This window comes from Dendropsophus ebraccatus, chromosome 2 (genome assembly GCF_027789765.1).
Source record: "Dendropsophus ebraccatus isolate aDenEbr1 chromosome 2, aDenEbr1.pat, whole genome shotgun sequence".
Taxonomy (NCBI): Eukaryota; Metazoa; Chordata; class Amphibia; order Anura; family Hylidae; genus Dendropsophus; species Dendropsophus ebraccatus.
Genome location: NC_091455.1, coordinates 126,056,072 through 126,082,808, shown reverse-complemented (window position 1 = coordinate 126,082,808; position 26,737 = coordinate 126,056,072). Strand labels below are relative to the sequence as shown.

Genomic DNA, 26,737 nt, shown 5'->3' with positions numbered 1-26,737 from the left:
TTTCTGTGCTCTGTACATCCACTGGTCGTTTTTTCTAACTATATATATCAAAACAGTACATGTCAATCCAGCCCAAATCATACGGGCAAATATGTTGACACACCTGGCTCATAGCATCCTATTTATGTATTTACAGCTCCTGTCTCCGTCTGTACCGGCCGGCGCGCGCGTCCCCGCCTCCTAGGGCGCGGGTTCCGGCTGTCTCAGATTTAAAGGGCCAGTCCGCCCCTAATTGGAGGTTTGCACCAATCACTCCCTATAAATCCCAGCATGCCCTGTCCCTCGTGTTGGAGCCTCTACATGCTTCCCATAGCGTTTGGCCCAGCTCCCTGTTGTTCCTGACCTCAGTCCTTGTTCCTTGTTCCTGTTCGCTACCCAGTCCCTAGTTCCTGTCCGCGGCCTTCCTATTGTTCCTGAGTACTGTCTGCCACCTGCGATTACGCCTACAGACCACTGCCAGCACTATCTCCTGCCTACTGCTCCTGCCACGACTCGTCTGCCGTCACTAGCGACCAAGCCAGGGGTAGCGACCTGGGGGTCTCCTGCCGCAGCAAGCCCATACCGCCTTGCGGTGGGCTCTGATGAAAACCAGCGGCCCCTTAGACACTGCTCCCTGGAGAGGTTTGTGCCATTGCTAGTGACGGTTCAGTGGATCCACGACGTTCAGATAGACAGATTGTAACTCCCCAAATGAGAATATGTCTTTATTTAACATAGTAATTTCAAAACTGAAGGAAAGCAAGCTAAGAATTGCACCCTTCATTATTTTTTTCATAGTTCATTTGATCTACTTGAACAGATGCAACCTAATCACAAGCAAGGCAGATCTCCTTAATTTCATTGATGGCATTGATAAGTGTGTGAATTAGAACAACATGGCGGGTAAACACTTTTTCTTTGTTAGTATTTTGTGTGCATTTAGGTGCTAATTAATCATACACAGCATATTTCTACATTCTTAGAGACTCCAGAGAAAAGCTCTAGAAGGCATTCTGTGCTTTCTTTAAAACTGTATAAATAAAAATCTGTCCTAGCTTGTTTGGTGTGTTTTAAAGGAAAACTACACCTAATAACTGAAAACATATTCACAGGAGATCTCCTGTTGTGAAAATCAGCAGGGGTGCCCTATGATGAATCCAGTAGCTTTGTTCAGCAGAAGCAAGCATTATGTCTTCTGCTCTGACTCATTTTATTAACATTTGGTGCCACCTACTGGTCACAGATTTTTTTTTTCTACAAATAGGACACCTTTATTGTTATTATTTGCTTTTTTTTTTTTTTTTTTTTTAAAGAAAGGATATGCTATTTTTTAACACACCACCTTGGGAAGTTGGCTTTTCCTTCAAGTCAGTGTTTTATCCCAACTTGGAGTCTTAGAACATTGACTGGAGATAAATGCCAGTATTCTTGCAGTTTACCTCCTTTTATCTGTTTTATACATTGGTAACCTCATTTCTCTTTTGTTTAAGGTATGTCATCCATTGAGGTACCTCTGCATGATGAGAGCAACATGACAGCTCAAATATGTCAAAACAAAGTTTGTGGAGATCGGTAAGACAACTGTGAGATCTTGGTTATTTCTGCTATATAGCATAAGATTCACATATTCCATATAGTTTGAAAATGATAAATTTAAAGGAGAAGTCCAGCAAATTTTTTTATTAAAGTATTGTATTGCCCCCCCCCCCCCAAAAAAAAAAAAAAAAGTTATACAAATCACCAATAAACACTGATTACGGGAAATGCTTATAAAGTGCTTTTTTCCCTGCACTTACTACTGCATCAAGGCTTCCCTTCCTGGATAAAATGGTCACAACCCAACTCTCAGAGCTGTGCGGGCTGTGGCTGCTGGAGAGGATGATGGCAGAGGGACACTGAGGGACACAGGGCACTGGAGGGACACTGAGCATCCCTCTGCCATCATCCTCTCCAGCAGTCACAGCCCGCACAACTCTGGGAATCAGGTCAGGACATCACCATTTTATCCAGGAAATGAAGCCTTGATGCAGTAGTAAGCGCAGGAAAAAAAAACACTTTATGTGCAATTCCCGTAATAAGTGTATATTGATGATTTGTATAACTTTTGGGGGGACAAAACAAACACTTTAATAAATCATTTTTAATGTATCATTCAATAATTAGGAGACCTAAAAAAAATTATAGAAATTGCTGCATTCAGAGCCTTTAAAATTCCACGTAACTTTTATGGTTTGTTTTTCCTGTAACAAGGAGCGAATGTTGACCTGCTGTGTTAGCAAACTTGTCTGACTTTGGGCAACACCAGGGAGCGGAGTCAAAGTGCGATCTAGGTCTTAAAGTGACTCTGTACCCACAATCTGTCCCCCCCCCAACTGCTTGTACCTTTGAATAGTTGTTTTTAAATCCAAGATCTGTCTTGGGGGTCTGTTCGGCAGGTGATGCAGTTATTGTCCTAAAAAACAACTTTTAAAATTGCAGCCCTTACCTTTCACCGCCTCTTAGTCCCTCATACCCGCCCTCCTCATCATTAGGAATTCCCCCAGGCAGCATTTCTCCTAATTTTTACTTGTCTGAACACTGCACATGTGTTGGATTGTTTAATACCTGTGAAGTTTTCAGACAAGTAATGATTAGGAAAAATACTGCCCAGGGCATTCCTAATGGTAAAGAGGGTGAGGAGAAGGGACGGAGCAAGTCTAGGACATAAACACTCTAGGCAACGCCAATTTGACACAGAGCTGCAAGCTTAAAATTTGTTTTTTAGGACAATAACTGCATCACCTGCCGAACGGACTCCAGGACAGATCTTGGATTAAACACAGCTATTCAAAGGTACAAGCTGTTTTGGGGGGCAGATTGTGGGTACAGAGTCACTTTAACTGCTCCTGTAACACTGTGCACCTGAGTAAGGTAACATTCTCGGGCTCACACAGGTGAATAGAGCCGTGGGGATGGCACTCGACCCGTGTCTCTATTCATTCCTATGGAGTGGTGGGGCCAGATACGGAGATATGGAGAACGGAGAACCCCCAGCAACCCCCATAACCCAACTTACGATCTCCTACTTTAAGGGGAAAGTAAATTTTATGGAGTACCTCTTTAAACTTATCTGGAAAGGAATGTTTTCTTTAGGAGACGTATCTATGAGAGGGACCTACCTACATGGATATTTACCTACAAGGGGCGTACCAAAACCTAAACAAAACTGCACTGTGTAAGAGCTGTCTCAACCATTGGCGGCATGAAACAGGGACAAGATCCTTTATCACAATGATATATGATTCACTCTGAAATGCTGTGGCTTCTTCTTGCCTCACTGTCATTGATCGATAGACCCCTTTCCTATTAAAGTACAGGAGAGATCTCTCTATTATGGCTGGCAGGGTGGGGAAAAGCCTTAGGGGACAATCCAAGTGACTCAGAAAACTATTCCAAGAACTATGTAAAACATTCTCCTAAATAAAGCGGCATTTCAGAGTGAACCATAGACACCGCCATAAGAGAAAAGTTTTTGACCACTGACACAGTCTTGGCCAGTTTATTAAAAAAAAAAAGTCTTTGCTGTATTAAGGGAACCAGAGAGGGCCTAACTGAGAAAGGTTTCTGGACACTGATTCAATCTAAGCCTTTTAAAAAAAATAATAATAAAAAAGTGCATGCTTACTCTACTCAAATAGTGAGTCGGTTAGTTTTTGTGTACATGTGAAAGAGGGCCAAGGGCTAGGCCTACAGGTTCAGCTGGTACATGATGCCACACAGACACAAACAGCGTTTTTGTTCCTAGTAAAAAGATTTAAAGGGAACCTATCACCGGAGACGCGGGCACAGAGCCCGCCCGACCCCCCCGATGCAGCCCCCGGATACTTACCCTTTCCGACGAGCCCCGTTCCTGGAGCCGGTCCTGGGACGAAGATATCAGCACCTGAAGCCATGCGCGCGCTGCTGAGACGACTCCGATGCCCATAGAGAATGACTGGAGCAGTCATTCCTTTAATAAATAAAGTGATAAGAAAGGACCGGTAATCTATGCAATACAGTAATAACAGTAACAACTCCACAGTAATATAACACTGCATATAAGAACAAACAATTTTCCCCTATTTGTTCCTAAAGTCTCTTAAACAGATAACAGACGCAAGTCTTCTTATAACAATCTCTTCCAGGCAGATCTCTTGTTGGGGTGCACCCTAAGTATTGCACAATACTATTTGTAATCCAAAAGTAAACTTGTAATCCTGTGGTAAATACAGGCTTTCCTTTATAAAGACTTTGATCCAGCTCCCCAGAGTGAACACTTGTTATGCAGATAAGTCTCTTTAATGATGAAGTGTCTTTAATGATGAGGTGTCAGTCCCTATATTATCAACACTATGTGATATACTTGGATGCAGCAAAGATTTTCTCACAAGTCATGAGGTCTTTCTTTCATACAAAATCCCTTCTTTCTGAACCTCAGGGGAAACACTACATATTTCTGTCTCATTTTCCCCAATCTCAGCCTTAAAATCAGCTCCAGGATTTCTTCCTCACTCATCCACACCATAGGCAGCAACTGACTGGGCACATCTCCTTGACAACCACAGTCACTTCCTGTTTCCTGCTAGGTGATGATGCAGTAAGGTATCTCCCATATAAAGTATCAAAACTGCAATCTCACCATACAGATAGGCTTGTAGAAGTCCAAAACATGCCAGAAATTACATATATTCAGACTTTGTAATTTAGAACATTGTTTACATTCACATGCAACACTACATATGTACAGTGGATGGGCAGTTTACTAGTTTGCTGCCACCTACTGACCAAAGTTATAACTGCAGAATATACGACACATAGCAAATAATTGCACATTCTTACACATGGACAATACATACAAGTGTTGCCAAAGTTAGGCAATTGTAACAAAAACATGTGGAAAGCCACAAAGAAGGGACGCGGCCACGATGCTGTTGGTGGTGGTGATGGAGCTGCTGCTCAGGGGCGTAAATAGAAATGGCTGGGCCCCATAGCAAACTTTTGATTGGGGCCCACCCCCGCCCGCCCCCTCTCGATCGACCACTACGCCATCAACACACTCAGCTCTACACAGGTCCTGTACACCATATAAATTACAGTACAGTTATATCAGGTGACTTACAGGGGACGTCTTCTCTGATCAGAGTTATTCCCTTTTCATTTTCTTCTCCATCTCCTTCTCCGAGCCACAAATCCACAGAATCTGCCAGAAAAACATATTAGTCTCCTCACACTGGCACCATCCTCATCTCTCTATACTGCACATCTGCATTGGCCCCCTTACGACCTCATTTAGTGGAAAGGCTGACTCTATGTGATCCCATTTTATTATATGGCCCTCCTCTCTGTCGCCCCTCCTTATAAATAGCCCCCTTATGTTGCCCCCCTTATAGAAGCCCCCCATGCTGTCCCCCTTATAGATGCCCCCCATGTTGTCCGCTAATAGATGGTCCCCTATGTTACCCCCCCCTATAGATGGCCCCTCCTATGTTGTCCTCTTATAGATGGCCCCCTCTCCCCCTATATTGTCCCTTTATAGATGTTCCCCTCTCCCCCAATGTTGTCCCTTTATAATATCCCTCTCCCCTATGTTGTGCTCCTCTCCCCTATGTTGCCCCCTTATAGATGGCCCCCTCTCCCCCTATGTTGCCCCCCCCTTATAGATGTCCCTCTCCCCCCCCTTCCTTATAGATGTCCCCCTCTCCCCCCCCCTTCCTTATAGATGCCCCCCTCTCCCCCCTCCCTTATAGATGCCCTCCTCTCCCCCCTCCCTTATAGATGCCCTCCTCTCCCCCCTCCCTTATAGATGCCCCCTTCTCCCTCCCTTATAGATGTCCCCCTCTCCCCCCTTCCTTATAGATGTCCCCCTCTCCCCCCTTCCTTATAGATGTCCCCCTCTCCCCCCTTCCTTATAGATGCCCTCTTCTCCCCCCCTTCCTTATAGATGTCCCCCTCTCCCCCCCTTCCTTATAGATGTGCCCCTCTCCCCCCCTTCCTTATAGATGTCCCCCTCTCCCCCCTTCCTTATAGATGTCCCCCTCGCCCCTCTTCGTTATAAATGCCCCCGTCTCCCTCCCTTATAGATGCCCTCCTCTCCCCCCCTTTCTTATAGATGCCCTCCTCTCCCCCCTCCCTTATAGATGCCCTCCTCTCCCCCCTCCCTTATAGATGCCCTCCTCTCCCCCCTCCCTTATAGATGCCCCCTTCTCCCTCCCTTATAAATGTCCCCCTCTCCCCCCTTCCTTATAGATGCCCTCTTCTCCCCCCCCTTCCTTATAGATGTCCTCCTCTCCCCCCCTTCCTTATAGATGTCTCCCTCTCCCCCCCCCTTCCATATAGATGTCCCCCTCTCCCCCCCTTCCTTATAGATGCCCTCCTCTCCCCCCCTTCCTTATAGATGTCTCCCTCTCCCCCCCTTCCTTATAGATGCCCCCTTCTCCCTCCCTTATAGATGTCCCCCTCTCCCCCCTTCCTTATAGATGCCCTCCTCTCCCCCCTTCCTTAGAGATGTCCCCCTCTCCCCCCTTCCTTATAGATGCCCTCCTCTCCCCCCCTTCCTTATAGATGTCCCCCTCTCCCCCCTTCCTTATAGATGCCCCCTTCTCTCCCCCCTTCCTTATAGATGCCCCCTTCTCCCTTCCTTATAGATGCCCTCCTCTCCCCCCCTTCCTTATAGATGTCCCCCTCTCCCCCCTTCCTTATAGATGTCCCCCTCTCCCCTCTTCCTTATAGATGCCCTCCTCTCCCCCCTCCCTTATAGATGCCCTCCTCTCCCCCCTTCCTTAGAGATGTCCCCCTCTCCCCCCTTCCTTATAGATGCCCTCCTCTCCCCCCTCCCTTATAGATGCCCTCCTCTCCCCCCCTTCCTTATAGATGTCTCCCCCCCCCTTCCTTATAGATGTCCCCCTCTCCCCCCCTTCCTTATAGATGTCCCTCTCCCCCCTTCCTTATAGATGGCCCTCTCCCCCCCTTCCTTATAGATGTCTCCCTCTCCCCCCTTCCTTATAGATGTCTCCCTCTCCCCCCTTCCTTATAGATGCCCCCTTCTCCCCCCTTATAGATGCCCTCCTCTCCCCCCCTTCCTTATAGATGCCCCCTTCTCCCTTCCTTATAGATGCCCTCCTCTCCCCCCTTCCTTATAGATGCCCCCTTCGCCCTTCCTTATAGATGCCCTCCTCTCCCCCCCCTCCCTTATAGATGCCCTCCTCTCCCCCCTTCCTTATAGATGCCCTCCTCTCCCCCCTTCCTTATAGATGTCCTCCTATCCCCCCTTCCTTATAGATGTCCCCCTCTCCCCCTTCCTTATAGATGCCCTCCTCTCCCCCCTCCCTTATAGATGCCCTCCTCTCCCCCCCTTCCTTATAGATGTCCCCCTCTCCCCCCCCCTTCCTTATAGATGCCCTCCTCTCCCCTCCTTCCTTATAGATGCCCTCCTCTCCCCCCCTTCCTTATAGATGCCCTCCTCTCCCCCCTTCCTTATAGATGTCTCCCTCTCCCCCCTTCCTTATAGATGCCCTCCTCTCCCCCCTCCCTTATAGATGTCTCCCTCTCCCCCCTCCCTTATAGATGCCCCCTTCTCCCTCCCTTATAGATGTCTCCCTCTCCCCCACTTTCTTATAGATGGCCCTCTCTCCCCCCTTCCTTATAGATGCCCCCTTCTCCTTCCTTTATAGATGTCTCCCTCTCCCCCCCCCCTCCCTTATAGATGTCTCCCTCTCCCCCCTTCCTTATAGATGCCCTCCTCCCCCCCCCTTCCTTATAGATGCCCCCTTCTCCCTCCCTTATGGATGTCCCCCTCTCCCCCCCCTTCCTTATAGATGTCTCCCTCTCCCCCCCCTCCCTTATAGATGTCTCCCTCTCCCCCCCTTCCTTATAGATGTCCCCCTCTCCCCCCTTCCTTATAGATGTCTCCCTCTCCCCCCTCCCTTATAGATGTCTCCCTCTCCCCCCTCCCTTATAGATGTCTCCCTCTCCCCCCTTCCTTACAGATGTCTCCCTCTCCCCCCTTCCTTATAGATGCGATCCTCTGCTCCCTCCCTTATAGATGTCTCCCTCTCCCCCCTTCCTTATAGATGCCCTCCTCTCCCCCTTCCTTATAGATGTCTCCCTCTCCCCCCTTCCTTATAGATGCCCTCCTCTCCCCCCTCCCTTATAGATGCCCTCCTCTCCCCCCTTCCTTATAGATGTCCCCCTCTCCCCCCTTCCTTATAGATGTCCCCCTCTCCCCCCTTCCTTATAGATGTCCCCCTCCCCCCCCTTCCTTATAGATGTCTCCCCCCCTTCCATATAGATGTCCCCCTCTCCCCCCTTCCTTATAGATGCCCTCCTCTCCCCCCTCCCTTATAGATGCCCCCTTCTCCCTCCCTTATAGATGTCCCCCTCTCCCCCCCTCCCTTATAGATGGCCCTCTCTCCCCCTCTCTTATAGATGCCCCCTTCTCCCTCCCTTCCTTATAGATGGCCCTCTCTCCCCCCTTCCTTATAGATGTCCCCCTCTCCCCCCTTCCTTATAGATGTCCCCCTTTCACCCCCTTCCTTATAGATGCCCTCCTCTCCCCCCCTTCCTTATAGATGTCCCCCTCTCCCCCCCTTCCTTATAGATGCCCTCCTCTCCCCCCTCCCTTATAGATGCCCCCTTCTCCCTCCCTTATAAATGTCTCCCTCTCCCCCCCCTTCCTTATAGATGTCCCCCTCCCCCCTCCCTTATAGATGGCCCTCTCTCCCCCCCTCTCTTATAGATGCCCCCTTCTCCCTCCCTTCCTTATAGATGGCCCTCTCTCCCCCCTCTCTTATAGATGTCCCCCTCTCCCCCCTTCCTTATAGATGCCCTCCTCTCCCCCCTTCCTTATAGATGCCCTCCTCTCCCCCCTTCCTTATAGATGTCTCCCTCTCCCCCTTCCTTATAAATGCCCTCCTCTCCCCCTCCCTTATAGATGCCCCCCTCTCCCCCCCTTCCTTATAGATGTCCCCCTCTCCCCCCTTCGTTATAGATGTCCCCCTCTCCCCCCTTCCTTATAGATATCCCCCTCTCCCCCCTTCCTTATAGATGCCCTCCTCTCCCCCCTCTCTTATAGATGCCCCCTTCTCCCTCCCTTATAGATGTCCCCCTCTCCCCCCTCCCTTATAGATGTCCCCCTCTCCCCCTCCCTTATAGATGTCCCCCTCTCCCCCCTCCCTTATAGATGTCCCCCTCTCCCCCCTTCCTTATAGATGTCTCCCTCTCCCCCCTTCCTTATAGATGTCCCCCTCCCCCCTCCCTTATAGATGGCCCTCTCTCCCCCCTCTCTTATAGATGCCCTCCTCTCCCCCCTTCCTTATAGATGTCTCCCTCTCCCCCCTCCCTTATAGATGCCATCCTCTCCCCCCTTCATTATAGATGTCCCCCTCTCCCCCCCTTCCTTATAGATGGCCCTCCTCCCCCCTCCCTTATAGATGTCCCCCTCTCCCCCCTTCCTTATAGATGTCTCCCTCTCCCCCCCTTCCTTATAGATGGCCCTCTCTTCCCCCTCTCTTATAGATGCCCCCTTCTCCCTCCCTTATAGATGTCTCCCTCTCCCCCCTTCCTTATAGATGTCCCCCTCTCCCCCCCTTCCTTATAGATGCCCTCCTCTCCCCCCCTTCCTTATAGATGCCCTCCGCTCCCCCCCTTCCTTATAGATGTCTCCCTCTCCCCCCTCCCTTATAGATGCCCTCCTATCCCCCCCTTCCTTATAGATGTCTCCCTCTCCCCCCTTCCTTATAGATGCCCTCCTATCCCCCCCTTCCTTATAGATGTCTCCCTCTCCCCCCCTTCCTTATAGATGTCCCCCTCCCCCCTCCCTTATAGATGGCCCTCTCTCCCCCCTCTCTTATAGATGCCCCCTTCTCCCTCCCTTCCTTATAGATGGCCCTCTCTCCCCCCTCTCTTATAGATGTCCCCCTCTCCCCCCTTCCTTATAGATGCCCTCCTCTCCCCCCTTCCTTATAGATGCCCTCCTCTCCCCCCTTCCTTATAGATGTCTCCCTCTCCCCCTTCCTTATAAATGCCCTCCTCTCCCCCTCCCTTATAGATGCCCCCCTCTCCCCCCCTTCCTTATAGATGTCCCCCTCTCCCCCCTTCGTTATAGATGTCCCCCTCTCCCCCCTTCCTTATAGATATCCCCCTCTCCCCCCTTCCTTATAGATGCCCTCCTCTCCCCCCTCCCTTATAGATGCCCCCTTCTCCCTCCCTTATAGATGTCCCCCTCTCCCCCCCCTCCCTTATAGATGCCATCCTCTCCCCCCTTCATTATAGATGTCCCCCTCTCCCCCCCTTCCTTATAGATGGCCCTCTCTCCCCCCTCCCTTATAGATGTCCCCCTCTCCCCCCTTCCTTATAGATGTCTCCCTCTCCCCCCCTTCCTTATAGATGGCCCTCTCTCCCCCCTCTCTTATAGATGCCCCCTTCTCCCTCCCTTATAGATGTCTCCCTCTCCCCCCTTCCTTATAGATGTCCCCCTCTCCCCCCTTCCTTATAGATGCCCTCCTCTCCCCCCCTTCCTTATAGATGCCCTCCTCTCCCCCCCCTTCCTTATAGATGTCTCCCTCTCCCCCCCCTCCCTTATAGATGCCCTCCTATCCCCCCCTTCCTTATAGATGTCTCCCTCTCCCCCCTTCCTTATAGATGCCCTCCTATCCCCCCCTTCCTTATAGATGTCTCCCTCTCCCCCCCTTCCTTATAGATGCCCTCCTCTCCCCCCCTTCCTTATAGATGTCTCCCTTTCCCCCCCTTCCTTATAGATGTCCCCCTCTCTCCCCTTCCTTATAGATGTCCGCCTCTCCCCCCTTCCTTATAGATGCCCTCTTCTCCCCATCCCCCTTATAGATGCCCCCTTCTCTCTCCCCCCCCCCCCCCGGAAAGCAGGTTTAAAAAAAACAAACAAACTCACCTTACAACGCGCTCCCCCGTCGAGCCTTTTTCCTGTCAGTCCCCCGTCTGATGCGCGGCTGCCGGGGGTGTCGCGTCCTATCCCCGACAGCGCGTGTATCATAGAGCTCTCTGTGGGCTTGTGCTGCGGCTGCACACTTCCGGCACACAGACTTCCGGCACACAGAGAGCTCTATGATACGCGCGCTGCCGGGGATAGGACGCGACACCCCCGGCAGCCGCGCATCAGACAGGGGACTGACAGGAGCGCTGTCGGTCGGTCCCGTGCTACTCCTGGCCCAGTGACTCCTTTTCCCTATGGTTGGGGAAAGGAGTCGCCGGGTCAGGAGGAGCACGGGACCCGCGTCACGGGCCCCCTGATGCGGCGGGGCCCCGTAGCAGCCGCTATGGCTGCTACGGCGGTAGTTCCGCCAGTGCTGCTGCTGTTATTGGGAGCAGATGTAGGAGATCTGTGCCTGTTATGCTAGAAAATATAACACCTTCTTCTAGTGAAAGCAGACAGCAGGAATTACATAACTAGGTCCCAATACTGCTTGTTTGTCAATTGGTCAGTCAAGAGGAAGTGGAGGCTTTGGTTGATTACATAGCACAAAGTGCTTCCCGTTACATGGGGTTGTCTTCTATCTCATGCTTTCAGTTTCATTGGGTTATCTTCTCTCATGCTGAAAATGTTGACCCCTCCACTTCACCCCTTGCAAATATTCTACACGGTATGAACCGAAGGTAATGGAGCAATAACTATTGCTATTTGACGACCTGTCCTCAATTAACCCTCTAGAGTCCCATGACGCACCTCATACGTCATGGCGGCACGAGGGACGTTCAGAGAGGGGTTCCGCCGAGACCCCGCTCTGAACAGCACCACTCCCGGCTGCTAGGGGCCTCCTAGGTAGTCTGAAGTACAGGAGGAGCATGGAACTCAAGATAGCATTGACAGCAAAATACAATTGATGTGATGTACAGGGGTGGGGATATTAATTTAAAAAGGGTTGAGTGAAAGGAAAGTAGGGTGGGAGATGCTGGAGTGGAAAGGCCGAATATAATTTGTATAGTTAGTTGAAGGTCCTGCTCTTTTCAGAGTTCCCTTTTGGAGATGAAATTATATATACACTACCGTTCAAAAGTTTGGGGTCACCCAATTTTGTGTTTTCCATGAATACCAGCTGCCTGCTCTTGCACAAACAGTTCTTGCACAATTTGGAGGCGTGTTTAGGGTCATTGCCCTGTTGTAGGATGAAATTGTCTCCAATCAAGCGCTGTCCACTGGGTATGGCATGGCGTTGCAAAATTGAGTGATAGCCTTCCTTATTCAGAATCCCTTTTACCCTGTACAAATCTCCCACCTTACCAGCACCAAAGCAACCCCAGACCATCACATAACCTCCACTATGCTTAACAGATGGCGTCAGGCATTCTTCCAGCATCTTTTCATTTGTTCTGCGTCTCACAAACGTTCTTCTTTGTGATCCAAACACCTCAAACTTGGATTCATCCGTCCACAACACTTTTTTCCGGTCTTCCTCTGTCCAATGTCTGTGTTCTTTTGCCCATCTTAATCTTTTTCTTTTATTGGCGAGTCTCAGATATGGCTTTTTCTTTGCCACTCTGCCCTGAAGCCCAAAATCCCGCTGCTGCCTCTTCACTTAAGATGTTGACACTGGTGTTTTGCGGGTACTATTTAATGAAGATGCCAGTTGGGGACCTGTGTGGCGTCTGTTTCTCAAACTATAGACTCTAATGTGCTTATCTTCTTGCTTAGTTGTGCAACGCGGCCTCCCACTTCTTTTTTTACTCTGGTTAGAGCCTGTTTGTGCTGTCCTCTGAAGGGAGTAGTACACACCGTTGTAGGAAATCTTCAATTTCTTAGCAATTTCTCTCATGGAATAGCCTTCATTTCTAAGAACAAGAATAGACTGTCGAGTTTCAGATGAAAGTTCTCTTTTTCTGGCCATTTTGAGCATTTAATTGACCCCACAAATGTGATGCTCCAGAAACACAATCTGCTCAAAGAAAGGTCAGTTTTGTAGCTTCTGTAACGAGCTAGACTGTTTTCAGATGTGTGAACATGATTGCACAAGGGTTTTCTAATCATCAATTATCCTTCTGAGCCAATGAGCAAACACATTGTACCATTAGAACACTGGAGTGATAGTTGCTGGAAATGGGCCTCTATACACCTATGTAGATATTGCACCAAAAACCAGACAATTGCAGCTAGAATAGTCATTTACCACATTAGCAATGTATAGAGTGTATTTCTTTAAAGTTAAGACTAGTTTAAAGTTATCTTAGGACATTTCAATGTGACCCCAAACTTTTGAACGGTAGTTATATATATATATATATATATATATATATATATATATATATATATATATATATATATGTATATATGTATATACATATATGTGTGTGAAAGGACTTATGAGGAGTTGGTCAGTATACTTTGCCGCTTGTTCCGCCCACAACTTTGAATATTTAAATTTGTGCTTTTACTGGCATATAGACAGGTGAATGGTCAAATGCCTATTTTTGTTTAATCTAATAAGAAAAAAAAGGAATATAAAAAAACACAAAAAAAAAAAACATTGTATATATAGTGTGTGATAAATTTACCACTTTTGTGAACAGGGTTCATACATATGATTGCGGGGAAGAAGTTGCACAATGGTTGTCCCATTTCCTTGCTCGCAAATGTCGATTGATAAGGCAATCATCAAGTTTCCATCGCTATGCAGGCGCAAATAGAAAAGGTATCTATCACACAATAGTGACTGATTTCTATAGACCATTACAATTGTAGATGGTTTTATTTTTATATTGCATGTTATTCACAAAATCTATTAGGTTAAATTCAGATATAGCAAACTACAGAATTCATTACAGCTGTTATAGAAGTGAATTCACAATACGCAACAAAATCTGCATGCAATATTTGTGGTGAGATTCGCTGAGAAAAAAAAAGTTTGCCCCATTTTGCCTTATCCTTGAATTTTTGTATCTATGTTTTTATATTTTCCTCAGGACCTGTGGATACAAGTTCACCTTCACTTTCTTTAGTGAATGAAGCCCAATACCTTCTAGTAAACACAGCAAGCGTTCTTAATCTAAGTCAACAAATACCACTCAGGTAATATTGCATTCTTATATAATTGTGTCTATCATTACATTTGAGTCATCTGAAATAACTTTAATGCGACAGGGCTCTTCCTGCTAGGAGCATCTTGATAAACTGTACACCATTAGATAACATTACATTTAAAAGGGTGCACTGAAATCAATAAACATTAATTTTCTCTTTGAAATGTATATACAGTACAAAGTGAAAAAAAAAACACAAACGGCGCTGCATGTGCAAGTCATAACATACTCTGAAAGAACATGCATGTTTGTGCAAATGCACACTCACCTGAGTGGGTCGTACACAATTAGGCACAACTCTAATATACCCTCTGGATTAACACGGGACGCTGCTTCCCACCTTCTTATTCTCCAAGATCCTCTGTGTCAGTCACAGTAGTAATACAGGAAGAAGTTGATGTAATTCATTTAGCGCAAACACTCCTTCTGGAACATCAGCCATGTTCCCTGTGCTCAATCTGAATGGAAAAAACTCCCAGCACTGGTGTTGATTAAAATTTATGCTTTTTTTGACATGCAACATATTTTAAGTGTCCAATCCCCTCTTCATCAGATACCCTGTTGCCTGATGCCAAAGAAAATTCCACCAACTTCTTCCGTTTAGTGCAGTTGTTAGTGCCTAATACACACATGGATTCATATTGTTTTTATTGCAGAGAGGGCAAAGATAATGCTGATGGATTTCAAGCCGAACAAATGATTCAACGTTTCCGAGCCAATTTAGTCATTGATAGCAATATTCCTTTTCAAGAGGAGGAGTGGAATGAGCTTTTCATTGGCTGCCTACACTTCAAGGTACAAATTCATTGTGATGATGATTTTGATTTATGTTAGCATGATTATTTATTCTTAGAGCTCTATGTTTTATAATGACATTAACAACAGTATTAAGGCCAATGTATACTTTTTTAATATTTACAAGCTCAGAACTGATTACTAAGTTCTCTTTTAGGCTGCAAGTAACTTTTCAATACCTAAATTTTGCTGAGTAAAAATTACAGTGTTATGACAAGGGTGAGTCTTAGGTACCATGGCTTCTTTCTGTAAAATGAAAAATTGGAAAAACAATTTACACAGAGAACTTACAATCTAGATAGAATGGCTGCTTACCACTGCCACCCACTTACTCTGATGCATCAACCCTGCAGGAAATACCCACCCACTGCATGAGGAAGGCCCCCACTGCAGCCAGTGACTGGCTAAGTAAGCACTTCCTGCAGGGTCAACAAGACAAAGGAAGCAGGGATCAGCAGTGAATATTGGGGACTGGAAAACACTATAATGGCAGTTGTGGGGGATTGGGGCAGGTTAGCATGCTTTCTCTTTAATTTTTTTCAATTTCTGGCTGGAATACCCCTTAAAGGGGGTACTCCAGCAAAAAAAATCTTTAAAATCAACTGGGGCCAGAAAGTGGCAGAGATTTGTAATTTATTTCTATTAAAATCTCCAAATTTCCGGTATTTATCAGCCGCTGTATGTCCTGTAGGAAGCTGTGTATTATTTTCAGTCTAGAGAGCAGGAAAGGTTTTCTGTGGGGATTTGCTGCTACTCTGGACAGTTCCTGTCATGGACAGAGGTGGCAGCAGTAAAATTGGGTCAGACTGGAAAGAATACACCACTTCCTGCAGCATATACAGCAACAGATAAGTACTGCAGGTAAATAACAAATCTTTGGCACTTTCTGACACCAGTTGATTTGAAAGAATTTTTTTTTCCATTGAGTGCCCTTGTATTCAATTTTGTAACCTGCAGCTGTCACTCAATTGTAGTGCTAAGAAAGAAATGCAGTGAAGCATTAGGGCCCTATTACACCAACCAATTATCTGACAGATTTTTTTGAGCCAAAGCCAGGAACAGACAATAAACAACAGGTCATAAAGGAAAGACTGAAATTTCTCCTCTTTTAAATTCCATTCCGGGCTTTGGTTTAAAAAAATCTGTCAGATAATCTGTTGGTGTAATAGGACCCTTAGCCTACAGTAAATGTTTCTAAAAGTAGTAGCACATAACCATAGCCTATTTTCATAGCACTTTGGAAAAAAAGGTGAGTGGCAGGTCTTTGCACAAAAATGGCATGTGCCATCGTTTGTAACTTTTTTTTGTTTATACCAAAAACTAGCCTAAATGAATTAATGAACAAACAAACAAAAAAGGTTTGCCAAAAATTAGTAGCACACAGCTCTCCAAAGCTTTACATACCGTGTGCAACCCCAATATTCAGAGGCATAATGGGGAGATCTAGTAGGACTGGTGTTTCATATGTTTTCATACGTGTTCTCTGCAATGGTTTTCTTGAAAGGCACATGCTCTCAATAAACCTGCCACATACAGGGCAGCCTGTGCACCAGCCGCAGAAAATGAAGCCAGCTTATAGTAGGTATAGATTCCTACTGTAATCTATGCCTGTGCCAGTGAAAATTGTTATAAATGTGCATGTGGAGGCAATGCCCATTCCCACAAAGTTGCACACCGAAAGGCAACAAAATTTTGAGTAAAACAGGTGAAAAATGATCAGCATATTGAGATCCAACAAGTTCTCCACCCACCCCATGGGTCTCCAAACTGCAGCCCTCCAGCTGTTGCAATACTACATTTCCCATCATGCACGGACAGCCAAATCCAAAGATTTAGCTGTCCGGGCATGATGGGAATTGTGGTTGTGCAACAGCTTGAGGGCCATGAGTTGGGAGACCCTTGACCCGCCCAGACATTTACTGTCAAGGGAGGATTTGGGAATCACCATACATATTAGGTAGTTGTTCAGTGTATAAAATACTTATTTTCCCAATTGTATATACAAAGCACATGAATGTGATATTGAGAATATATTAGGAAATAGTTTGTTATTCTATTCCTTACTATATTAGTGTATGTGCCTACATTCTAATAGAATTTTAAACACATCCATTATTATTGTCAGTTCCTTTATGCCAGCAGTACGTCCTATATGAGCAGTGAACAGACTTCCTTTGAGAAATTGTGTATTGTAAGATGGTGTAAGAATAGTAACAGGATGTGAATGGAAATAGAATATAAATGAAATCGCTATTTCATCCCTCCTTGCTTTATCTGACAAAGTTGTACAGAACATATTTCTTGCTCTTCAAAATAAAAATCAAGTAAAGATAACAGGCTAAGAAATGCAGAACAGACAGGAAAAATAGTTATTTGATGTGTCAAGAGGGAACAGAAAGTTTGAATTCCAAAACTCCTTGACAGAAACTTATTTACTTGCACGCCATAAGCATAAAAGATAAATTATATAACGGGAAATTGAAAAAATGGTGCTTGAGACTTCAGCACTTGTTTTGCAGACATCCTATCGTCTCAGATTAGCAGAGTTACATAGATCTTTTAAGCAGCTTTATTTGTTCTGTATTTTGCTGATACTTCTCCCCCAGAATACAGAACACTGCTGACTGAATAGGATATCACAGTTCAAAAAATGTGCAGTGTGTGCTATTCTCTGCGCAGCTTATTGGAAACGGTTTAAGACCTGTAAGGGAATATTTTGTCAGGATACCTCATGCTATGCTTTTCTGGGAGATCTGACTGGATTATTATAGTTCTCTAACTGGGGCATTTCAATCCTTAGTACCAAAAATAGCATACAATATCTTCAAAGTATTTATAGTCAGCTTTAAAAAAGTGATTAACTATATCATAAGAACTGGGGAGGGGGGTTCTGATATATTAGAAATGGGGACCTGAGACCATGAAAATGATAACCTGATCTAAACTGTTATGCTTTAATTCTGACATCTTTACATGAACTACATTTCAGTGTCCAAAATAAGTGTCAAATTTATACTGTTATTATATTCAAAGAACATGTCAGCCTGAGGCCAGAGTTACCATAATTATTACTGTACTGCTCTTTTAAAAGAGAAAAGACCAAATATGCACCAGGGGGAACATGGACCGCAGTTAAAAACAAAGGGGACACCTAGTGGCCGTATGGTTAAAGTTGATTTAAACACAGAAAATGTAAAAATAAAAATAGAAAATGCAAAATGTATATTATTAAGCTACTTGTAATCACCCCAATTAATTTATTTAAAAATAATAGTGACATTGCCTCTTTAAGCGTTCAGTTTTTTAGTATGGCCACAAATGAAATCATTGAATGGTAGGCCACCAATCTCTGGAGGTGGTTTGCTCCACTGATTGCGGCATCACCTTAATGGTATATTGAGGCCCAGCACTGTTCATTAGGATGTGGCTTTGCTTGGTATTACAGCTCAGTCTTATTTCCTCGATTGGGACTGAGCTGCAGTAAGCTACGCTACTAGACATATCAATAACTACATATGTAACTAAATGAGAGAGGCTCTCTATTGGAGCTGAATCATCGCACCATTTTGTAAAGGTTATTTTGATCACTACTTCTCTGGAGTTCAGCTCTGCCCCGTTTACTTATATAACTATATACACCATATACTGTGTAGTGCTGTGTCTGGTTAAGCAATGAAGAGGAAGCATGACTGTCAAACATTTATTCATTTAGCACTAGAAGGAGCTGAAAAGAACTGCACACTGTGTTGTTACAGAGCTCAATGTAGAATAAGTAAGCATGTAATTCATAATGTCTTCCTTTAGGTTTCAGGAAAGTGTACCCGATGCCAAATAATCTGTATTAATCAGACAACTGGTGAAAAGAAGAGAGAGGTACTTCAAACGCTATCATCCAGCAGAGAAGGAAAGGTTAGTATCCCCTCAAAGCTTAGCCAGATCTAATGCTAAAAATTTGGATGGTTTAAAAATCGACTTGCTACAAAGTTGTTACAGGACCGTGCCATGGGGGAGTAATGTGAAAGTTATATTATATGTTTCTGTAGGTTGCATAAAAGCCCACTGATATGAAAAGAAATATACATTTTTATACTGTGCCCACTTATCATGAGCCTTAAAGCGTAACTGTCATTTCTGGGTCATTTTTCTGAAAACATTAAATATCAACAGTACAAGCGATTTTAAGAAACTCTGTAATAGGTTTTATGTACTAAAAGAGTTTCCTTCTGTACTAAAAAAGCAATCTCCCAGCCTCCCCCCTCACTGCAGAAGCAGCAGGATTTCTGTGTCCATTATGTGGCTATGGAGAAGGGAGAGGCTGTTAGGAGTGACTGAGCACGGAGGATTTCTGCAAAGCACAACACCCTGCAATCTTCTCTCAGTAAGTTCATAGATAAGCACTGACCTTTCTGACCCCAGAATCCTGCGGTTTAGGTGCCCAGACAATCTACAAACAGCTGACCTTCATGTCACCTCTTCCTGCTCCCTCATCTCCCTCAGCCCCTCCCCCCTTCATAGGCTTACAGTGGAGAGAGCAGAGCCCGTCTTCACTGGCTTCTCTGCAATGAAGACGTGTTTGCCTGATAATGCACAGATAAGAAGTCGGGGGGGAGGCTGGGAGATTGCTTCTTGAGTACAGAAGGAGGCTTTTTTGGCTGATGAAACCTATTACAGAGTTTCTTAAAATCGCTTATACTACTGATTTCTGCAATAAAAAAAAACATGACAGTTACGCTTTAACCTCTTAAGGACATAGGACGTACCGGTACGTCCTATGTCCTCACTTGCACTTCAAAGCGGGGCCGCGATCCCGGGTGCCGCGAGTAGCCCGGGACCGCTGCTATTAGCGGGCACGGTCTGATCGCCGTGCCCGCTAATTAGCTAATCGGAGGCAGCTGTCAAAGTTGACAGCTGCCTCCGATTACCGGAGGCAACGTTTCCCTGGTGTCTTGTGGGGGAGATCGCTCCTCCGGGACCTTGTCCCGGTGGAGCGATCTCCGTTACTGATGCCGGCCGGGGACGCGTCCAAGATGGCGCCGTCCTCGGCTCGGCACTCGTTCGTTTTCGGCTGCAGCAGCCGAAAGCAAACGAGTCCCGATCTCATGGATCTCTGCAGCATATCTATGCTGCAGAGATCTCAATGAGAGATCCAAGTGTATATACTAGAAGTCCCCCAGGGGGGCTTCTAGTATATGTGTAAAAAAAAAAAAAAAAAGTGTTGTTAATAGTAAAAAGCCCCCTCCCCTAATAAAAGTCTGAATCACCCCCCTTTTCCCAGGTTTTAAATAAAAGTAAACAAATAAATAAATAAATAAACATGTTTGCTATCGCCGCGTGCGTAATCGCCCGAACTATTAATTAATCACATTCCTGATCTCGTACGGTAAACGGCGTCAGCGCAAAAAAATCCCAAAGTGCAAAATTGCGCATTTTTGGTCGCATCAAATCCAGAAAAAATTTAATAAAAAGCGATCAAAAAGACGTATATGGGCAATCAAGGTACCGATAGAAAGATCACATCATGGCGCAAAAAATTACACCTCACAGCCCCATAGACCAAAGGATAAAAGTGCTATAAGCCTGGGAATGGAGCGATTTTAAGGAACGTATATTGGTTAACAACGGTTTGAATTTTTTACAGGCCATCAGATACAATATAAGTTATACATGTTATATATCGTTTTAATCGTAACGACTTGAGGAACATGCATAACAAGTCAGTTTTACCCCAGGGCGAATGGCGTAAAAACACAGTTCCCCCAAATAAAAGAAATGCGTTTTTTTTTTCAATTTCACCACACTTTGAATTTTTTTCTGGTTTCGCAGTGTACTTTATGCAAAAATTCAGCCTGTAATTGCAAAGTACAATTAGTGACGCAAAAAATAAGGGGTCATGTGGGTTTCTAGGTGGAAAAATGCAAGTGCTATGACCTTTTAAACACAAGGAGGAAAAACCGAAAACGTAAAAACGAAAATGGGCCATGTCCTTAAAGGGTTAATGTATATAATTTTTAAAATTTTCTAAAAATACTTGTAGTAATAAAAAAGCCTGCTATTTTATTGAAATGTGCAGTACATTCTATACACACTGGCACTATAATTCCTTACTTTTGAAGAATGCCTCTAACCCTACCCCTAAAGGTTTACAAGATTGTATGGAAACTACAACTCCCAGCATGCCCTGCAGCTGTCAGGTGTGTCTGGAGTTCATTATTAATTAAGGAATTAATGGAGGGCCTTATGACAAGTTCAAACAATGTATTTCTTTATTAAACAACAACCATTGTTGCAGGTTTGCAACAACTGCAGTATCGGCCGAGTGGGACATCTCAGACAGTGGCCGTTCTGTGACATGGCCATATCACAGAACGGCCACTGTTTTGCCATGTATGAACATGGCCTCATTCCGCAGTACTGACTGAATTTGCTCCGGCTATCTACTTGGGACCCTTTGGAGATCAACCTGTTTATTGCAATTGACAAGTTGAAGACCCATACATTGTAGTACCCTTATTGCCCATAGGGTTTTTTTTATTTTTATTTCAGCTTTATTTCTAATGAAAGAGATTTTAAACTTTCCAAACTAGTAAAAAACTGAGCAAAACAATGTTTTAGATTTTAATTTTTGAGCCCTTGCAGTACCTAGCAGAGTAGGTGGCTCATGTTACAGAAACAGTCATTTTGTTTTCTCCTGAATGTCAAAAGCAAGGAATAGCTCTGCCTCCCAGGAAAGAGTGTAGCACATATGTATGCTAATATGGCTACTAAAATGTGATGTGGTAATGACAAAGCAAAAAGCTGCACCACTGATGAACCACCCAACAAACAAGATAAATTTCACATATAATAAATGCATACTACAGTACCGGTTTTAACCATTGAGGTTTCCATTGACGTTAATAAATAGAATCCTTATAAAACAGCAACCAATATGGCATGCTACACATTTAAAAAGTAGTACCCCTTGAGGCTATGTTCACACTGCATACGATTCCGGAAGCATTTCGTACGCCGCAGTAGATGTGCGGCTGAAACTTCGGGCGTGGGAAAAATAGACATGCGGCCGGATGCGTACGAACCGCGAACATACGCCCGTAGTACAGTTCTGCTTCCCTAGCTTTTTTCGTAGCGATCTGAGGCAGGTCATTTACTTGGAAATCTTCGCCCAGCCCAATAAAACTCACAGGACCTCTTGGATCGAAAAATCAAGTTTAATTTGGCTGAAATAAGTACTTCGTACGGGACCGCAGGGAAATCCACGGCCGTGAGTTGGAACATTTCTGTCCTCAAACAATGGTCTTGTTCATTTTTCACGGCGCCGTATACGATCCGGCCATAAGCTCATACGTAGTGTGCACCGTGCGGGCGTATAGCGTATACTTTCAAGAGAACGCATCAACCTCAAAACTACGTGCGTATATTCGCGATTCGCACTACAGCCGGAAAGATACGTAGTGTGAACATAGCCTGAAGCTGTAAAGTTACTAACCAATGTCTGCTGTTGTGCCTCCAAACAGATTGCTATAGTTATCTAAATGAACATATTGTATTATTATAACACTACAGGCAAATGATATACCATGTGATACCTAGTGCAGAGCCTAAAGGTTTGTCCTCCTACAAAGGATACAGGAATTTCCTTTTCATGATTTTGGAATTTCTATATAAGGCTTCATTCTCCCAGGCACCAGACATATTGTAATAGAGTGGATTATTTCGAAGTGTTTTCTTTTTTAGTACCTTAATTATAGAATTCAAGATCAGCTTCAGAATCTGGACTGGCTGAAAAATTATATGAAATAATGCATTATAGTCAATAAAAAAGCTAACAATACAGAAAGATCTCCTTGACGGCCTTTTTAACTCTACTCGAACAATCTAGAAAATGTTTACTATATATGTTAAACACTAAAGGTCCCTATACACTTTATACTTCTGTTTGCCGAACCTGCCACTCTCAGCCATCAGTATAAGTTGTGTGAGGGTCTCCTGAGATGTCTGGATGCAAAACTCATTTAGCATATGTTCTTTTTTGATTTTCTATAAGTAAGGTTTATTTAAGAAAATAAAATAAAAAGTCACATTCTACAGATGTGTGTGCCATGTTATGGAATATGACCCATACTAGATTACTTCATCAACCATACTGCGTAGCAGTGTGCAAATCTACAAAAATGTAACACACTTACTTTACCTGATCATCCTGTACGTGATACAAACAGAAGTCTTATCATTTACATCACTATTGTTTTTCAGACGACATTTGGAATGTACCTTCTGAATTCACCATGTTCTTCATACCCATCTTTGCTCACAGTTGGCTCAGAGGTATACTTTTCACTTAGAAACCCAACTGAAGATTGCTCTAAAGAATGAAGAAATATTGGAGTATAATAAACCTGTAGGTCAAACAAAAGGCTCTAAAGGCAAAAGGATACAGATGTTACAGACCAGTTACCTCCGTATGAGGACAATTTGCATTTGGATTTATTTGTTTTTTTCTACATATTCCTTTATTGTAAAAATAAATGAAAAGAAAACCAGCAAGAAATGATGAAGAAATTAGTCACACACTGAATATCTTCTTGGGTCAAACAGGTCAACCTTGTGAGTGGTTTATACAAGCTGATGATTTCATACTCCCTTTCCATTTCGTGTGGCCTTGTCAGTCTAGTAACAAGATAGTATCATGGCTCCATATCAAAAGTCTATTAAATAAATGTATTCATGCACATAATTTATAAAGATCGTGCTTGCTGTACGACTTAGACCATTAGCAGTACAAACATAACTAAAGTTCTCATAAACAGAAAAATATATTTACATGTACCTAACAGACCCTCAGTACTAAACAGACCCTCAGTAATTGTACTCACAGCACTTACTGACAGCAGCTCCCTGTGTACCTCAGAGCTAAAATCAGGCTCCCCTCCTCCAGGCTTAGCTGCCCTACTCTGTGATGATTCTGACCAAAATATGGCCGACATGGAGGAGCACGTGACCATGCCCGACCCCAAGTGTCCAAAACTGAGCCTGTATATTCCTATGGTAGACACTGGGGGAGGGGGGTATGGTCACATGCTCCCCCATGTTGGCCTTTATATGGACAGACTCACCTTAGAGCAGAACAGCACAGCCTGAATGAGAGGAATATGATATTAGCTCTATGAGGTACACAGGGAGCTGCTTTTTGTTAGTGCTGTGAGTACACTAACTAATACTGTACACTGAGCAATTTTACCATAAAGTGACCAACCCCTTTATCTTTTACTAATTTTACTCTATCGCCCTGCCTAAGTCTATTTATAAAGATACAAATTTCCTTTACAGTTTGTATCTAATACTTCACCTAATTCTCTGTTCCCCAGAGGCAGTGACATCTTAATGATGTCACTGCGCTCCAGCACTCCTTCGCTGTGATGTCACCAAGATAACGGCACCTGTTGTTACAGCATGCGGAAGGAGAATTCGGTGACGTATTAGATAAAGACTGCAAAAGCAATGTGTATCCATATAAATAGACTTAGCTACACAGATAGGGACAATAAGCAATACACAGCAATCTCATGCTGGATAGCACAAGATTACTGTGTATGGACGGAGTGGCAGGCAAAGGATCATGGGATCCTATGCCACTGCTCAGCATGCTGGGTAGCTCTTTTTTTGTTGTTGTTATCATGGAAAATACAGCACTTCCTCCTGTGTTCAGACTTTTTTTTCCCAGAGAGTCTAAACACAGGAAGTCCTGTGTATCCCAGGCCATCTGAGCGTTCACAGAGAAGGCAGTGATATGAGTGATGGACACATTGAGCTGTAACTCTCTTTACTGGACAGATTTTATGTTTTTAGTCTCTTTTTGCAACCAGCACAAGTCTAAAAATCTGCCTTCAGGAGACTGGACCTAGATTTCTGGTTTATATAGTTTTGCTTTACAGCCTGATATAAATATATAATTGCAAATTTGCTTTATTTCACATCACTGTTGATTTAGATTTTGAAAGTTATAACGACATCGACAATTTCAAGCGTAACTGTCATGTTTTTTTTTATTGCAGAAATCAGTAGTATAAGCATTTTTAAGAAACTCTGTAATAGGTTTTATCAGCCAAAAAAGCCTCCTTCTGTACTCAAGAAGAAATCTCCCAGCCTCCCCCCCCCCCCCCCGACTTCTTATCTGTGCATCATCAGGCAAACACGTCTTCATTACAGAGAAGCCAGTGAAGACGGGCTCTGCTCTCTCCATTGTAAGCCTATGAAGGGGGGAGGGGCCAAGGGAGATGAGGGAGCAGGAAGAGGTGACATAAAGGTCAGCTGTTTGTAGACTGTCTGGGCACCTAAAACGCTAAATTCAGGTGTCAGAAAGGTCAGTGCTTATCTATGAACTTACTGAGAGAAGATTGCAGGGTGTTGTGCTGTGCAGGACTGCTCCGTGCTCAGTCACTCCTAACAGCCCCTCCCCTCTCCATAGCCACATAATGGACACAGAAATCCTGCTTCATCTGATGTGCGGGGGAGGCTGGGAGATTGCTTTTTCAGTACAGAAGGAAACTCTTTTGGTTTATAAAACCTATTACAGAGTTTCTTAAAATCGCTTGAACTGTTGATATTTAATGTTTTCAGAAAAATGACCCTGAAATGACAGTTACGCTTTAAATCTTAAAGCTCTCTTTTGTCTTCATAAAACTACAATTCTAGAGAATGTTTTCCTAGAACTCTGCTCTTTGCTATTTCTCTGTTCTTGAGTATACGCAGGGGTATACTTAGAAATGACTGGACCCCATAGCAAACTTTTGATTGGGACCCCCTCCCCCAGCTACACAGATTGTACATACACACAAGTATGCACACCACATACAGTAGATACACACATCATGCACATGTACATACAGAAATAGGCACACTACCTACAGTAGATATACACATGGACCTATAAATACACAAAAAGGTAAACTACATACATCAAAAATAGAGAAAATACAGCCAATTTGATATTTAAAAAAACTTCCATTATTGCCGCATAATTGCCAATTATATCCAATGCACACAATGTATTAAATAACGGATGTTTTTACCGCGGACGTCAAAATAATTATCATGACAATTATTTTCGGACATCTTTTGAAAACGGCTGACATTTTTTAGTAGTTGTTCACAGTTTTTCTTTTGTCACCGTTCTTTCTCTGTTTTTACTTCTAAATTCAATGGACTTTTTAATTAAGCCACACCCAAAGGCCAATTAGTATTCCCAAACTAGAATAATGTACAAACACCAGTCATTGCAAGGGGAGGCCAAGCTGATAAATAATGTCTTATTTTAGACTCAAAATGACAGACATCATTTTAAACGGAGCTGAAAAAACATTGTGTGAACACAGCTATAGGCACACTACCTACAGTAAACTTGCACACATTAATACACAAATAGGCACACTACATACAGTAGATACACACAAAAAGGCACACTACATACAGTAGATACATACATGCACATCTACATACAGTATACACAAATTGCCACACTACATACAGTAGATACATATATGCACATGTACATACAGTATACACAAATTGCCACACTACATACAGTAGATATTCACATGGACAAATACATACACATAAATAGGCACACTACATACAGTAGATACACATAAATAGGCACACTACATACAGTACAGTAGACACACATGCACAAATAGGCGCACACTACATACAGTAGATATACACATGCACATGTTTGTTTCTCGTTATGTGAAGTTTGTATAAATAAAGAAGGACGTTATTTTATCCGCTGCACTGGTGCTGGACCCTTTTCTTTGCATGTGCTGCCCTGGCTCCGGGCTTTGCAGTGCACCGTGAGTGGATCAAGCAGGTGAGCTGACCTCAATCAGCATTTGTATACATGCAC

The 26,737-nt window shown here is 44.2% G+C and overlaps 1 protein-coding gene across 2 annotated transcripts in view; it reads left to right on the top strand.

The window, feature by feature from the left end:
- The window catches only part of MOCOS (molybdenum cofactor sulfurase), a 256,930-nt gene extending 232,020 nt beyond the window's left edge, over positions 1-24,910 (top strand). For both annotated transcript variants that reach the window (XM_069958248.1, XM_069958247.1), the window contains exons 10-15: positions 1,470-1,551; positions 13,531-13,652; positions 13,924-14,029; positions 14,697-14,835; positions 18,640-18,744; positions 23,089-24,910. In XM_069958248.1, coding sequence (XP_069814349.1) covers positions 1,470-1,551; positions 13,531-13,652; positions 13,924-14,029; positions 14,697-14,835; positions 18,640-18,744; positions 23,089-23,208 — 674 coding nt within the window. In that variant the 3' untranslated portion in view covers positions 23,209-24,910. The remainder of the gene's footprint in view (positions 1-1,469; positions 1,552-13,530; positions 13,653-13,923; positions 14,030-14,696; positions 14,836-18,639; positions 18,745-23,088) is intronic.
- The last annotated feature ends 1,827 nt before the right edge of the window (positions 24,911-26,737 follow it).